Source organism: Oncorhynchus kisutch, linkage group LG1 (assembly GCF_002021735.2).
Source record: "Oncorhynchus kisutch isolate 150728-3 linkage group LG1, Okis_V2, whole genome shotgun sequence".
NCBI classification, from domain to species: domain Eukaryota; kingdom Metazoa; phylum Chordata; class Actinopteri; order Salmoniformes; family Salmonidae; genus Oncorhynchus; species Oncorhynchus kisutch.
The window spans coordinates 24,600,965-24,618,299 of record NC_034174.2 but is presented as its reverse complement, the minus strand read 5'-3'; the positions used below and the strand labels follow the sequence as shown (position 1 = coordinate 24,618,299).

The 17,335-nt window shown below is 42.7% G+C and overlaps 1 protein-coding gene across 12 annotated transcripts in view; it reads right to left on the bottom strand.

Annotated features, from left to right (window-relative positions):
* Positions 1–17,335, bottom strand: part of LOC109897058 (membrane-associated guanylate kinase, WW and PDZ domain-containing protein 1-like) — a 182,278-nt gene that overhangs the window by 52,543 nt on the left and 112,400 nt on the right. For 8 of the 12 annotated variants that reach the window (XM_031805426.1, XM_031805065.1, XM_031805219.1 and 5 more), the window contains 7 exons: positions 9,106–9,225; positions 8,260–8,466; positions 6,018–6,228; positions 5,655–5,737; positions 4,151–4,186; positions 1,248–1,305; positions 266–369 (listed from right to left, as the gene is read on the bottom strand). In XM_031805426.1, coding sequence (XP_031661286.1) covers positions 266–369; positions 1,248–1,305; positions 4,151–4,186; positions 5,655–5,737; positions 6,018–6,228; positions 8,260–8,466; positions 9,106–9,225 — 819 coding nt within the window. The remainder of the gene's footprint in view (positions 1–265; positions 370–1,247; positions 1,306–4,150; positions 4,187–5,654; positions 5,738–6,017; positions 6,229–8,259; positions 8,467–9,105; positions 9,226–17,335) is intronic. The other 4 variants (XM_031805178.1, XM_031805392.1, XM_031805359.1 and 1 more) reach the window with 2 other exon arrangements.

Below are 17,335 nucleotides of genomic sequence, written 5' to 3'. Positions count from 1 at the left end.
ACACTTCAAAATTATTCACTTAAGCACAAATCCTTCGGAGAGAGAATCAGTGACACTTAAAATATTGCCAAATTAAACCAAAAAGACCTCTCTTCAAGGCCATTAAAATAAATCATAGGTATGCCTTTATGGTTTCTCAATAGCAAATCATAAAGCGCCAGAAGCAGAGTAGAGCAGAGCAGAGCAGCAGGACAAAGAGACAGATAGGCACGATTACAGACATGAAGAAAGAAAGGAATGACGCCCGGCGGGGCTGGAAACGAACCTCGGATGTAGCGCTCACCTTCTGGTGGCTGCTGTTGCTCGAGCTGCTTCAGCCGCTTAGCCTCCAGTATAGGGTTCTCATACTGGGTCTTCCTGTTAATGTGACTGAGAGAGGGAGGAAGAGAGGGAGGGAAAATGGGAGAATGAGACAGGAAGGGAGAGGGATAGAGAAAGATAATTGAGTCAGTGAAAAGTAGAGCGTAAGTAAGAATAAGGGGGATAATAAAAGGAAAGAAATGAGATCAAAAAGAGAAAGAAAAAAGAACAGAAGAAAGCCAAGGGGATCGGGCAAGGGATGGAGAATAAGGGATAAAGAAAGAGAAAGATTGAGTTACAGAGAGGCCGGGATGAAAGAGTGAACACAACATACAGATAGACAAAGTCTCTCGTGGCCTATGCTCCAGGAGCCAAGGGCTCAAGTCACGGAAGTCAAGTCTGGTACAGACAATGCTCTGGTGGATCAGAGGAGACAGAGACGACGAGGCCTGAATATCAACAGCATCACACAATCACTGAGGAGCACTGCTTCAGGAGGTTAACACCACCACCACAACCACGTCATACCACAACCCGACAAGGAATTAAAGGAGCAGTACACCGTAAGGAAATTACACTTCAAACAGTATGGAAACATTATGCAATTATGCATTAAACAGGAAACAATAGGAATAATGTATATGGAAAAATCTCAGAAAACAAAACTGGGCATCTGCCTCGAAGGTATTGCTTTGAACAACAGCAAAACATATGCATGTATTGCTATTAATGCACAGCCCCAAGGGTCTCTCACTAGATGAGAAACCCTGTGTCTAAATCATCATGACGGCAACAAAATGGCCTATAATCCCCAAAACAGCCTGCATTTGATGTTGTTTTGCAATGTTCCAGGGCACTGCTCAGTGTTAAATGCATTGTAAATGTACAGTACAGTGAGGTCATTTTAAATGCGACAGATGTGTGTGTGTGTGTGTGTCACGACTTACTCCACATAGTAAACACCATAGACTGGGTCATCTATTTTCTCCCAGCCTGTTGGCAGCTCTGGAAGAGAGGTAGAGAGAGGAGGAAACGGCACGCTGTTAGAGATGGTGCTCATTGTTAAGACAGAAGGTCACTGAATACCTTTTCCTACCACACACAGCCTGTCAGTCACTGGGGAGTGAGCAGGACTCCAGAGGCTGTCTGGACCTGGCTCTTGGCTCCTGGCAGGACACGGCTGACATTTAACACATCAGATAGACACTACGGGGGGATTTGACCGATCATGATCAACACCAAACGCTCAGATGGCGAAGAGGAGCTGGCGGTATGTGTGTGTGGTGGTCTAAATGTCAATTTTGGTTTAAAAATGTGTTGTTTAAATACGTCACGTGAAGATATCTTTCTTATTGTTCATGGCAGTAAGGGAATCTGATGTACAACGTTGACCGACATCGCTGATGTAGGCGTGGTGTGTATATAATGGTATTCAATGTTGTCCTTGATTGTTTTATCACTGTCTGTCGCATGGCATTGTAGAACTTCACAAACTCGATCATGTATTTATTCACCAAGGTCAAATTCATTAATGATGAGTTGTGTGAGAGGATGTTTTTAATTTTGTGTGTAACCAGGGACACTGCTGAGAATGAACGCCATAAATGGCCTGACAACACAGCCATAAAATGAGACCAATTAAATCAGAACTTTTTAGATAGAGACATGCATTAGTCATCTGTGAAGGCTGCTACATTGATACAGTCTAAGTATGTCTCAGTACGGCAGAGCAACTCATTATCTCTCCATACAGAGTAGTGTGATTAAAACTGCAGAGATGGAGTTAGCTAGCTACTGTACCAATGGCTATAGGGAAACGCCAGAGTGCTGTAATTGGTTACAAACAGATGTGTATAACTGAGTCCTCCGCTGTACAGTATCAGTCCTGCATCTCATTAGCCTCAGCCTATTACCTCAGCCTATATTTTGACGAGTGGTGTACACTTTCCCTCCACCAGCTTTAGAGGATTTGGTGTCAAGGTGTTAAGCCCGAGGGGGGGGGGGGGGTTGTGTTATGGTTGGAACATCCACAATACAGGGACTAGGCTTTAATATTGTCCGATGTTCTAAAGGGGAACATTGTACTTTGAGCCAGCAGCACATCACTCACCGTAAATTAGAATCACTCTGTATTTCACACCAGAGTGTCTGTATTTCTTTTTTTTAATGTACTTTATTTATAGATTTTCAGATTTGAGAACAAAAAGAAAAACAGTACAACAAACCCAACCCCTCATTCACCCACCCACCCACCCACCCACCCACCCACCAGTGGCAGTATTTCTAAAGGAGATCCTGCCTGTGTGTTATTATTGCTGGGTGCCAGAGCCATCACGTCACTGCTGGGCTTGCTGATACTGAGTGGGTGTAGTGGGATGAATCGGACACTTCAAAAAGATCTCCCCTCTCCACGCTCCCCAGATGACCCCCACGCACACTCCAGCTCAAGGGTGACTAAGGTGACAAATTGTCAATTAAGCTTTTTGCATCTCATTCTGTCTTCCTGACTATTTGATTGCTCCTGAGCGAGGAGCTGCACTACAGGGGCCATACGTCTGCAGTCCTATACACAACTGGAGTAATTGCCTTTCATAATCAATATGTATTGACTGTGTTCATCCAATCTGAGCAATGGTATTAACAATGGCTGCTCCTACCTTGGCTGCTGTTCACCACATTGAGGAGGCTAAACACTGGTCTAGGATCAGTTCACCCTCACTTATCTCAGACCTAACCTTAAACCAGGGGTGTTTTCATGTCTCCCTAGCAATTAATTGATATCACTGATTGACCTGGTATTGCACACTCCTGGTTTCTCAGGTATAATTCAATCTCTGATTAATAGAAAATAACAAACATCCTCAAATACTGATGACATTGGAGGATTGTGACTATTCACCCAAGTATTCCCCACTGAAATAGAATAGTGGGTAGTAGTTTTCTGAGCCCATCTCAGAGCCATGGCTGTTTAATAACCTCTAGTCACTACCCATCCCGCATGCGGGAGCGTAATCATCGACTGACACTAATTAGCATAACGCAACGGACATAAATATTCCTAGAAAATATTCCTATTCATGAAAATCACAAATGAAATATATTGGAACACAGCTTAGCCTTTTGTTAATCACCCTGTCATCTCAGATTTTCAAAATATGCTTTATAGCCAAAGCTAGACAAGCATTTGTGTAAGTTTATCGATAGCCTAGCATAGCATTTTGTTCAGCCAGCAGCAGGTAACTTGGTCACGGAAATCAGAAAAGCAATCAAATTAAATCGTTTACCTTTGATGAGCTTCGGATGTTTTCACTCACAAGACTCCCAGTTAGATAGCAAATGTTCCTTTTTTCCAAAAATATTTTTTTTGTAGGCGAAATAACTCCGTTAGTTCTTCACGTTTGGCTGAGAAATCGGCAGGAAATTGCAGTCACGAAAACGCCTAAAAATATTCCAAATTAGCTCCATAATATCGACAGAAACATGGAAAACGTTGTTTATAATCAATCCTCAAGGTGTTTTTCAAATATCTATTCGATAATATATCCGCCGGGACAATTAGTTTTTCAGTAGGACTGATTGGAATAATGGCTACCTCTGTATTTTACGCGAGAGTCACTCTGGGAGCCATCAGGTGACCACTTACACAATGTATCCGCTTACGGGTATTCTTCAACATAAATGCGTAAAACTACGTCACAATGCTGTAGACACCTTGGGGAATACGGAGAAAGAGTAATCTGGCAAAATATCCTGTCTACTACGGGAACGTTATTTTTCCAAAAATGAAAATACTGCCCCCTAGTCACAAAATTAAAGTCCCCATCTGGCAGGGGGAAAGAAAGAGGCCTACCTAGCTCACTGTCCAGCTCTTCTGTGTGTACCCCTTCTTCTCCAGGAGAAAGCCATCAGGCCAGGAAAGAGAGAGTGGAAGACCAAGTGTGGGGGGTGAAGAGACAGGGGGGGAAAAAGGAGAGAGAGCAGGGAAGAGAAAGAGAGAGAGCACCAGAGGGTTAGAAATTGATTTTGATTCCAAGCCTCAAGCAAGCTAAGAGAGCAGCAAAATTTGGCTCCATACATTGTAAAAACATAATGTGTCTGGAATGGTTTGCTCCCGAGTTGCGCAGAAGTCTAAAGAACTGCATCGCAGTCCTAGAGGTGTCACTACAGACACTGGTTAGATTCCAGGCTGTATCACAACCGGCCGCGATTGGGAGTCCCATCGGGTGGCGCGCAATTGGCCCAGAGTCGTCCGTCCGGGTTAGGGTTTGGCCGGGGTAGGTCATCATTGTAAATAAGAATTTGTTCTTAATTGATTTGCCTAGTTAAATGAAATGATAAATACAAATCAAATAAATAATAAGCTAAATCCAAGCTAAATCTATACTAAAATCACTTATCTGTCATATCTTTATATTAGCCACGGTCTGTAACATAACGTTAAACACACTTCCTACTTTGCCATTGGGTGACACTGTTTCATACTTACTAAAGCTCTCGAAAAACCAGCTCCAGAAATCAATAGGTGCATTAAAGTGAAATAAATGTGTCATACCAGAGAGACAGACATTCATTATAATACTGAACTGAACATTTTAGGTTGGGGCGGGTGAAAACAGCTGCCACTAAATATGAATCATAGTTCATGCACCATATGCTTGACAATATGAATAATCTCTCCATCTATCCTGTGTCCTCATGCAGCAGTTTGAGAGGACAGAACTAATAGGAGCCATCTCATTAACAGAAGTACCTCAGAACACATGTAGAGGACACATGGTGGGGGAGAGGAGGGAAGAGAGAGACAGGAGGGAGAGATAGGAGGGAACAGAGAGGAGGGAACAGAGAGGAGGGTAGATAGAGATGAGGAGATAAGAGGTGGGGAGAGGAGAGGAGGGGAGAGAGAGGAAGGAGGAGGGGAGAGAGATGACAGGAGAGAGAGGAAGGAGAGGAGGGAGTGGAGGGGAGAGAGAGAGAGGAAGGAGAGAGGAAGGAGAGGAGGGAGTGGAGGGGAGAGAGAGGAGGGGAGAGAGATGAAGGAGAGAGAGGCAGATGAAGTGTTAGTGTTTTAAGTGGGCGGGTGGGTGGGCTTGTATTTGCTCCTCTACAGTTCAAGGTACATATTTTATTGATGCTAGATGATGCAAATAACCCAGTCAGTCCTTCAGGCTGCCAGGGCGTCTTGCTCAGACATTACCGCAGGCAGGCAGCACACGAGATACCAGAATATTACTATGTCTCATCTCATCTCACACTATGGTGGCTCAAGTATGCCATCTGCAGGCCACTCATGGAATCACAGATGTGACAGACAAGCATCTGATTTCACACACACACAGAGCCTGTGGTGGACGTACCATCATCTTCACATTCTTCCAGAGGTTTGGGAGGCTTGTCCAGGCAGCGTGGGTCGATCCAGGAAGTGGTTTTTGTGTTGTGGCTATAGATAGACACACATGACAGAATCACAGACAGAAACATTGTTCTGACTGGGAAGGCATCAAACACTCACTGTCTGAAAAACACCCTCACTTCCATGGCTAAATATGATACACACTGTGAAGTAATCAGACTCAGTGTTAAAGGCAAGTGTCAAAGGTAGAAAGTGGCACAATATTTTCTTGAGAAGATTGTAATTTAAATGTACTATTATGGATGTTGGGTATAGAGCCATGTTATAGAGTGTGTTATGGGGCGTAACGTGTGCATAGGATACATACTCTATAAAGTAGAGCTCTCCGTTCTCGGTGTAGGCCATCTCCCAGTTGTCAGTTAGAGGTCCCAGGGGGTCCTCTTCTGTGGGAGGATGGCTGAGGTGTATGTGTGTCTGCTGAGAGTCCTCCGTGGTGGATGACAATGTGTTGTTCACACCATAGGACGGGGCGTTCTCACGCGGGGCGTAGGGGTGCTCGTCAGGTTCACTCGAGTCTCCTGTGGGGGGGGGAGGGTGGCGGGAAGGGGAAAACATGTGTAAACAAAATGCACAATGCACACATTCTGTGGCAATGACACTATAGTTTGGTGGCCTTTCGGTTACAAGTCCAACGCTCTAACCACTAGGCTAACTGCTGCCCCGGGTATCAGGCTGAGTTTTGACAGATACAAATCTGTCGTTCTGCCCCTGAACAAGGCAGTTAACCCACTGTTCCTAGACCGTCATTGAAAATAAGAATTTGTTCTTAACAGACTTATATATAATAAAACAATTAAAAAATCCTGTCTAGTAGTTTAGAGGTAAAGGAATCTCTCTCCCTTTGCTGAAGAGTAAGGGTCAGTTAATATGACCCAATCACAAATGAAATACCAATACCGATTTTGGTAATACAGATTTTTTTTGAAAGCACTGATATTCCAATACAAAAGAGAAAAACTAACAACGTAGTACTCTCATATGAAAAATATGGAACATTACCAAACACAACAGTCACCAAACGGCAATCACAAAATGTAAAGAAAACAGCAATCACAACATGTAAAAACCAGGATATCACAACATGTAAAAAACCAGCAATCACAACATGTAAAAAACCAGCAATCACAACATGTAAAAAACAGCAATCAACAACATGTAAAAAAACAGCAATCACAACATGTAAAAAAACAGCAATCACAACATGTAAAAAAACAGCAATCACAACATGTAAAAAACAGCAATCACAACATGTAAAAAACCAGCAATCACAACATGTAAAAAAACAGCAATCACAACATGAAAAAAAAACAGCAATCACAACATGTAAAAAACAGCAATCACAACATGAAGAAAAAAAAAACAGCAATCACAACATGTAAAAAAACAGCAATCACAATATGTAAAAAAAAACGCAATCACAACATGTAAAAAACAGCTATCACAACATGTAAAAAACCAGCAATCACAATATGTAAAAAACCAGCAATCACAACATGTAAAAAACAGCAATCACAACATGTAAAAAACAGCAATCACAACATGTAAAAAAACAGCAATCACAACATGAAAAAAAAACAGCAATCACAACATGTAAAAAACAGCAATCACAACATGTAAAAAAAAAACTGCAATCACAACATGTAAAAAACAGCAATCACAACATGAAGAAAAAAAAAACTGCAATCACAACATGTAAAAAAACAGCAATCACAATATGTAAAAAAAAACGCAATCACAACATGTAAAAAACAGCTATCACAACATGTAAAAAACCAGCAATCACAATATGTAAAAAACCAGCAATCACAACATGTAAAAAACAGCAATCACAACATGTAAAAAACAGCAATCACAACATGTAAAAAACCAGCAATCACAACATGTAAAAAACAGCAATCACAACATGTAAAAAACCAGCAATCACAATATGTAAAAACCAGCAAACGCAACATGTAAAAGTCACATATACGTGACTCATACATGTAGACCGACCTGTGTTCACGAGCCTAGTATTTCTAGAAAAATATTTTTTATCTATTGCAAATACAAAAGAAAACAGTGAGATGTTAGATGAAAACTGATAACAACACACACACACACAGAACAAAAAAGAAAAACACTTCTACAACACAGTTCTACAAGTAAGAAAATGATCATGCTCCTGTTCACAAGTACATTGAGTGGATAGATATTCATTCTCTCAAACAGCACATGTCAAATCATGTTGTATTAGTGACCATTAACAACTTAATTCAGACAGAAACAGACAGAAAGCCACCATACTGGTATCAAACATGAAAGGTACACATTCTGCTATCGCAGCCAGGTGGCACTATTTTTTCTGCTCTCAGATATACAGTGGCGGATGTAGACTGAACAACCAACTAACCACTCACCACACAAAGGACCACTTGTATCCTGCACTCTTTCCCATAGCCCAGCAGTCTCTCCCTCCCTCCCCCTCTCCCCTACCCCCTGTCTTCCTCCCATTCTCCTTTTCCCTCACCCACTATCTAACAGTCTTTCCCTCTCCCTCCTCTCTCTCTTACCTGTTAAACTACTGTTCATCTCCGGGAGTTCCTCGTCCTCCTCCAGGTCTACAGGCACTATTCCAGCATTTTGCATCTCATTGTAGGACTTGGTGCGTCGGGGAGTGGAGTGCTGGGAGCCCGGGAGGCTGTCTTGCAAAGCATCACTGGTAATCACTTTCCCACTAGGGGGCTGCCTTGGCGGCTTGGGTGTTCCATAATAGTTACCTAGGCAACAGGAGGACATTAGCATGTTTAGAAAAAAAGGAGGTAAGGAATAAAGAGGAAGGCGGGAGAAGAGGGGGGTGTAATCACAGTCTTTGTATGCAGATGAGGGGACTAAGAAGGCATGACCACAGAGTTTGGGATTTGTAGTCTAGTGCATTCTATTGGAGGAAGTGAGGAGGCTGTTTGTTTCCTCTGGGTGAGTGGAGCATTGTCTAGGCCCACTGACCAAGCTACAGTGACAGAACAGCCACTTCATTAAATGTGCATGTGAATGAATGGTATTTATGCATGACATGTGTAATGCTCCACAGGTTTTGATTGTGATTCTTCGCTATTAAAATATACACAATACTGAAAGTTGCTTGCGAACAATGGCAGACACCTTCCCCTTCTCTCACGTCTTCGACCCCTTTCACACCGAACATAATGCCAGGGTATTGATGACTTTATCCTGTGGGAATGGGATTATACACACAGGGTGTGTATATGCAGAATGCAGAAATGCAGAAGCCTGTTTAATTAAAAAACTCCTAGTACACTCACCTCCAGAGATATACAGCACACTACACCCACATACAGTAAATACCAAAGTAAACAACTTGTCCAGGATTCAACTGATGACCTGCTGCAAATAGTTACCTTCATATGCTCCTATTTCCAGAAGGGTCCCACTCTGCTCCAAAGCCAGAAAGTCCTCCACAGGCAGGAAGTTGTAATCTATTCCAGGGACCTCTCCGTCACGTGGGGGGCGGGTTGTACCTGAGGAGCCAATAAGAGAGTGGAACGGGTCAGACAACCAAGAAGATAAGACAATGTTAGGTGATATTATTAATGTATATTATATATACATCAATATTAATGTAGCCTTCCACACAGGAAATGTAGGCTAAAATTGGAGTGAGATTAACTCAGATATATGCTCCAATATAAAGCATGTTTAAATAGTCAGTAGTTAGGTTTTCATCCAATTGACAATAGATTTTCATACGAATATTCTAAAATCCGAAATAAAAATGATGTGTCAATTTTTCCATCAGAGAAATGTTTCCATCATATCTCTGAATCCTGGTTTAGGAAGGCCACCAAGTTAGAACTGTTGCAATCCACCACGGAGGACTCTGTTGCAATCTACTGCAGAGAGTCTGCAGAGTTCTGTCATGCTATCCAGGTCTGTGCCCAAACAGCTCGAGCTTCTACTTTAAAAATCAACCTTTCCAGAAATAAGTCTCATTGTTGCCGCTTGTTATAGACCCCCTACAGGACACCATATGTGAATTAATCGCCCCCTATTTATCTTCAGAGTTTGTACTGTTAGGCGACCCAAACTGGGATATGCTTAACACCCAGGCCGCCCGACAATCTAAGCTCGATGCCCTCAATCTCACACAAATTCTTATGGAACCTACCAGTTACAACCCCAAATCCGTAAACACGGGCACCCTCATCCTGACCAACCTGCCCTCTAAATACTCCTTTGCTGTCTTCAACCAGGATCTCAGTGATCACTGCCTCATTCCCTGCGTCCGTAATGGGTCCGCGGTCAAATGACCACTCCTCATCACTGTCCAACGCTCCGTATAACACATCAGCAAGAAGGCTTTTCTAATCGGCCTGGCCCGGGTATCCTGGCTTCAGGTATATTGACTTCATCCCGTCAGTAGAGGATGCCTGGTCGTTCTTTAAAAGTGCTTTCCTCACCATCTTAAAAAAGCATGCCCCACTCAAAATATGTAGAACCTTGGTTAACTCCAAACCTGACTGCCCTTGACCAGCACAAAAACATTCTGTGGCGTACTGCATTAGCATCGAATAGCCCCTGCGATATGCAATTTAGGAACCAATATACATAGGCAAATAGGAAAGCAAAGACTAGCTTTTTCAAACGGAAAAAAAAAATCCAGATAGCTGATGTCCTGAAAGAGCTGAAACATCTGGACCCCTACAAATCAGCTGGGCTAGACAATCTGGACCCTCTCTTTCTAAAATTATCCGCCACAATTGTTGCAACCCCTATTACTAGCCTGTTCAACCTCTCGTATCATCTGAGATCCCCAAAGATTGGAAAACTGCCGCAGTCATCCCCCTCTTCAAAGGGGGAGACACTCCAGACCCAAACTGTTACAGACCTATCTATATCTATCCTATCCTGCCTTTCCAAGGTCTTCAAAAGCCAAGTTAATAAACAGATCACCGACCATTTTGAATCCCACCGTACCTTCTCCGCTATGCAATCTGGTTTCCGAGCTGGTCATGGGTGCACCTCAGCCATGCTCAAGGTCCTAAAAGATATACTTCTGGCCCTTCTTTGGACACTATGTTAACAAACCTCCAAACGAGCATCAATGCCATACAACTCTCCTTCCGTGGCCTACAACTGCTCTTAAATGCATGTAAAACTAAATGCATGCTCTTCAACTGATCGCTGCCAGCACCTGCCCGCCCGTCTAGCATCACTACTTTGGCCGGTTCTGAATTTGTGGACAATTACAAATACCTAGGTGTCTGGTTAAACTGTAAACTCTCCTTCCAGACTCACATTAAGCATTTTCAATCCAAAATGTAATCTAGAATCAGCTTCCTATTTCGCAACAAAGCATCCTTCACTCACGCTGCCAAACACACCCTCGTAAAACTGACTATCCTACCGAACCTTGACTTCGGCGATATCATTTACAAAATAGCCTCCAACACTCTACTCAGCAAACTGGATGCAGTCTATCACAGTGCCATTCGTTTTGTCACCAAAGCCTCATATACTACACACCACTGCGACCTGTATGCTCTTGCTGGCTGGTCCTCGCTTCATATTTGTCGCCAAACCCACTGGCTCCAGGTCATTTATAGATCTTTGCTAGGTAAAGCCCCACCTTATCTCAGCTCACTGGTCAGCACCCACCCATAGCACACGCTCCAGCAGGTATATTTTGCTGGTCATCCCCCAATGCCAACTCCTCCATTGGCCACCTTCCCTTCCAGTTCTCTGCTGCCAATAACTGGAACGAATTGCAAAAATCACTGAAGCTGGAGACTCATATCTCCCTCACTAACTTTAACCATCAGCTGTTAGAGCAGCTTACAGATCATTGCACCAGTACATAGCCCATCTGTAAATAGTCCACCCAACTACCTCATCCCCATATTGTTGTCTTTTTTGTTTGCTCCTTTCTCTACTTGCACATTCATCTTCTGCACATCACTCCAGTGTTTAATTGCTAAATTGTAATTATTTCGCCACTATGGCCTATTTATTGACTTACCTCCCTAATCTTACTTAATTTCTACACACTGTATATAGACTTTTCTATTGTTTTATTGATGGTACGTTTGTTTATTCCATGTGTAACTGTGTTGTCTGTGTCGCACTGCTTTGCTTTATCATGGCCAGGTCACAGTTGTAAATGAGAACTTGTTCTCAACTAGCCTACCTGGTTAAATAAAGGTGTGTGGGGGGGGGGGGCATGACCCCCAGTCCCCAGTGAAAGTTGCGCTCCTGCTTTCCTCACACTGAAGTACATCATAACTTATTTCATCTGTAGCCTAATAACCTGCATGATTTCCCGAGTTGTAGTGGAAGGACCACACAACATATCATCACGGGACTCCAAGTTTACGTTGATATGATGGTTATTATATCAATATTTGCGAAGAAAAGCAGTTCCACTGATATTTCTCCTATAATTCATTTTAGTCACAAAAAGATACCACCTAAAGAACGGGCTTGTGGTAATGACTGGAGCAGAGTCCATGGAATAGTATCAAATACATCAAACATGGTTGCCAGGTGTTTAATGCCATTCCATTTGCTCCTTTCCACACATTATTATGAGCCGTCCTCCCCTCAGCAGCCTCCACTGATGGAAACCTGGGTAGTGTCATGATTCAAGCATGACACATAGTGACAAAATAATTCATTTAACAGTGACAATGACCACTTAAATTGGAGGACAAGTGAAAGATGAGTCTTGTTTATTTATGCATTCATTATGAGGTGCTGTAGAAACCCTGTGAGTCTGAGTAACACCACTGTGTGGTGAGTGGGGAAAGTTTATTTTCTTTTTTATTTCACCTTTATTTAACCAGGTAGGCTAGTTGAGAACACCTTTATTTAACCAGGTAGGCTAGTTGAGAACACCTTTATTTAACCAGGTAGGCTAGTTGAGAACACCTTTATTTAACCAGGTAGGCTAGTTGAGAACACCTTTATTTAACCAGGTAGGCTAGTTGAGAACACCTTTATTTAACCAGGTAGGCTAGTTGAGAACACCTTTATTTAACCAGGTAGGCTAGTTGAGAACACCTTTATTTAACCAGGTAGGCTAGTTGAGAACACCTTTATTTAACCAGGTAGGCTAGTTGAGAACACCTTTATTTAACCAGGTAGGCTAGTTGAGAACAAGTTCTCATTTACAACTGCGACCTGGCCAAGATAAAGCATAGCAGTGTGAGCAGACAACAAAGAGTTACACATGGAGTCAACAATTAACAAGTCAATAACACAGTAGAAAACAAAGGGGGAATCTATATACAATGTGTGCAAAAGGCATGAGGAGGTAGGCAAATAATTACAATTTTGCAGATTAACACTGGAGTGATGAATGATCAGATGGTCATGTACAGGTAGAGATATTGGTGTGCAAAAGAGCAGAAAAGTAAATAAATAAAAACAGTATGGGGATGAGGTAGGTGAAAAAGGGTGGGCTATTTACCAATAGACTATGTACAGCTGCAGCGATCGGTTAGTGTGTGTGTAGATCAAATCAAATTTTATTGGTCGGGTACACCATTTTACATACATAATCCAAAAGTTTTCAAAAATAACAAGAAATTATGACATATAACATAGAGATGTATGCGAGGGGGACTGTTTGGCAATCAAGGCTGTGAACGGCTTTCCTGTGCGTGCTACTGTACATGTTATTGGATGCTGACAGGGGCCAGTTGGTGTAGTCAGTATTAAACAGCTCTATGGTGCGTTGGTGACAAGATTATGCAACACTGCTATGTTAATTGACGACAGGATGGCAGAGCCAGTCAAACTCAACTCTCGCCCACTATCTCGCGCTTATATCGCTCCTTCTCTCCATCTCTCTCTGTTTCTGCCTTCTACTCTCCATTACCTAAACAATGTAGTTAAAATGCAGATATTCTGCTCAAACCAATAACGATTGAGGTAATGCTTTGTCATGGTGGATTAATTCAAATACATACGCTTATGATATTTTCAAGACGTTTTTTTTTTTTTTTACATACATACCATCGGTCTACTCTACATGTTGCTTAGTACCCTGTGGTGTCTTTACAAAGATGTCTGTCCACGAGGCAGCAGCTGCTTCCCCTTAAGCAATGGATTGGTAACCAAATCTCTCCTGTTTGTTCTCTTTCTCTTCAGTATGAGAGCAACAGCCTCCACTCCTCTATCGCCCTATCACTGAGATGATGAGAATATGGCTGCTGGTCAAAATAGCACGGGGAGCTGGGAGAAGGTGCTGGGAAATGCTCCTCACCGCAGCAGCCATTTTAATGACAGCTGTCAAATCAGACCCGTGACGATAACTCACACACCCCACTGCCGTGGTCTCATCACACCACGGTCATATTCTCAATCACTTCTTCAATATCATCTCCCCTGTAGCCACCGCTCCATAGGAGATGTGACTTAACAGCATTGTGTTCTGTGTTCTGTTTACAACATAGCTTGTGTACAACATCATTGCGATCATCGATTTAAAATCTCAGGCTGGTCATTGTTGTTCACAACTCCTCCACACTCAGTGCGGGGAAATATTGATGCGCAAGACAAACCCTCAAACAAAGCATGAACTTTATCAGAGAAACTTTGAAGCGTCTCCCATTGCAGACAATACATCTTTAGAGTGTTGATCTTGGTGGAGGCTTCCCCCAGGATGAGTGTTCTACTAAAAAAGCAGACTCAGTAGAGTGCTGTTGACTCATCCCACCAATCACACGGCTCCCCTCGGACACAAACAGGAAGTGTGGGTTATCAGTATTTCCAGGCCAAAAAAGCCAGCCTCGGCCATATTAGGACACTGTCATTCCTATTGAGTTAATAAATTCCCTGTCCCATACAAAAGCTCAATTGATGTCTGCTATGGAAGAGAGAGTCCTTCTCAAAGCTCCTCAGAGTATCACTTTAACGAGTAGCGCCACAGCACAGGCCTCATTCGCTCCAGCCTGACCTCACAAACCCAGAGGAACATGAGAGAGCACAGAAATAACCATTACACAGTTAGCATAATCCACACATCAAGACACAATAAAGCCTTTGAGATTAGATGCAAGCGTTAGCCAAACGTTAACTCATGGCTAGAAGTACTGTTGAGATATGTCGGTGCAATAAGATCATCAGTAAAACAGTAGAACAGTAGCTTGACTGATGATAAGGTTTTAAATACTGAGTAGCTGTCCACTCATAGTGTACTATTTAGCATGGTAGCACAGTTATTTGTATGCTACAACATTAGAATGTTGTGTTAACCACTGCAGTGACATATATGTCCTCACAAACAACGTACACTGATGAACCTTTTGTGTATGGAGTAGGATAGTGAAAATCACACACCTAGGCCATCTATACATAAAAATGTAATTGCATTGAGTGTAGTGAGACATTCTGTTCTGTTGCTAAGGACAACCCTGGAATAACAGAATCACTCAGAAGCCAGCCTCAGTCTCCTCTGACATTGAGGGCTTTATTTCCTTATAATGTAGTTGGTACCATTTAAAGGCACAGACAAATGGAAGGCTACAGAGGCACGACAGAGTAGGCCCATATAAGAAACCCTAAATCAAATCAAATCGTTATTGGTCATATTCACATATTTAGCAGATGTTACTACGGGTGTAGCAAAATGCTTGTGTTCCTAGCTACAACAGTGCAGTAACATTTAACAGTACACATAAATCTAAAATGTAAAATAATGGAATTAAGAAATATTAGGACGAGCAATGTCGGACTCCAGAGTATGTATGGCAGCTTCATTAATTAGTACCCGCAAAACACCCGTCTAAATGTCAACAGTGAAGAGGCGACTCCAGGATGCTGGCCTTCTAGGAACGCGTCTCCTTCCTGATCAGTATGATGGCTGCATGGTCCCATGGTGTTCTTACATCAGCTGATATCTCAAAGTGCTGTACACTTTCTTCAACACACTGTCTGTCTGTGTGGGTGGACCATTTCAGATTGTCAGTGAAGTGAAGCATTTCACCTTCTCTGCGGCCCGTTGATGTGGATGTGCTCCCTCTGCGGTCTCTTGAAGTCCACGATTAGCTCCTTAGTTTTTTTGACATTGAGGTTATTTTCCTGGCACCACCCTACCAGGGCCGACACCTCTTCTCTCATCATTGTTGGTAATCAGGCCTACCACTGATGTGTTGTCTGCAAACTTGATGATTGAGTTGGAGACATGCATGGCCACGCAGTCATGAATGAACAGGGAGTACAGGAGGGGGCTGAGCACGCACCCTTGTGGGGCCCCTGTGTTGAGGATCAGTGTCGTAGAGGTGTTGTTGCCTACCTTCACCACCCGGGGGCGGCCCATCAAGAAGTCCAGGACCCAGTTGCACAGGGAGGGGTTCAGATGCAGGGCACCGAGCTTAATGATGATCTTGGACGGTAGTATGGTGTTGAAGGCTGAGCTGTGGTCAATTAACAGCATTCTAATCGATTAATGTGAGAACACTGAGGAGAACCAAGCAGGCACACCACCACCACAAACATACAGCAGTCCTTGTGTAATAATGTGAATATAGAGACCAGGAGGAAGAGGGGTGTCTGACCTGGTGATTGTTGTGTGAGGAGGAGCGAGAACCCTGATGAAGTGAACAGGAAAACAGGAGGAGACATGGTACAGGATGTTGTGTGACTCAGAGAGAGAGAAGGGCTTCCGGGAGAGTAGCAGGTCTAGTCTACTATGGTCTGCTTCACTCTCCTCACAGACACCATATACACTGTACTTGATTTCCTCACAGAACTGGAAAAGAGTCTGCTGTTTTTCAGTCTATTAAACACAGACAGACAGAACCCATCAGTTTTTATCCACAACTGAGGGACATGACTAGGGATGCACCATATATATCAGCCTTCATATCTTGAGAGCGAGAAAGACAATTAGACATAACCAAATAACTTGACACATTGGGGGGGGGGGGGGGGGGGGGGGGGGAACAACCAAAACAGAGAAAACTAGAATGCCATTTGGCCCTAAACTGAGAGTACACAGTGGCAGAATACCTGATCACTGTGACTTTGTCCAAACTTAAGAAAAGCTTGGACTACTAACAGACTCCGTGAGCATAACCTTGCTATTGAGAGGCCAATGTAGGCAGACCTGGCTCTCAAGAGACGACGGTTATGTGCACACTGCCCACAAAATGAGGTGAAAACTGAGCTGCACTTCCTAACCTCCTGTATGACCATAAAGACACATATTTCCCCCAGATTACACAGACCCACAAAGAATTTGAAAACAAATCAAATTTTGATCAACTCCCATATCTATTAGGAGAAATACCACAGTGTGCCATCACGGTAGCAATATTTGTGACTTGTTGCCACAAGAAAAGGGCAACCAGTGAAGAACAAACACCATTGTAAATACAACCCATATTTATTATTTATTTTTCCTTTTGTACTTTAACTATTTTCACATCGTTACAACACTATACATATCCATATGACATTTGAAATGTCACTATTCCTTTGAAACTTTTGTGAGTGTAATGTTTAATGTTAATTTTTAATTTAACTTTCTTTTAAATGTATTATCTATTTCACTTGCTTTGGCAATGTAAAAATATGTTTCCCATGCCAATATAGCACTTTTTTGTCAGTTATATTTGACTGTGCATG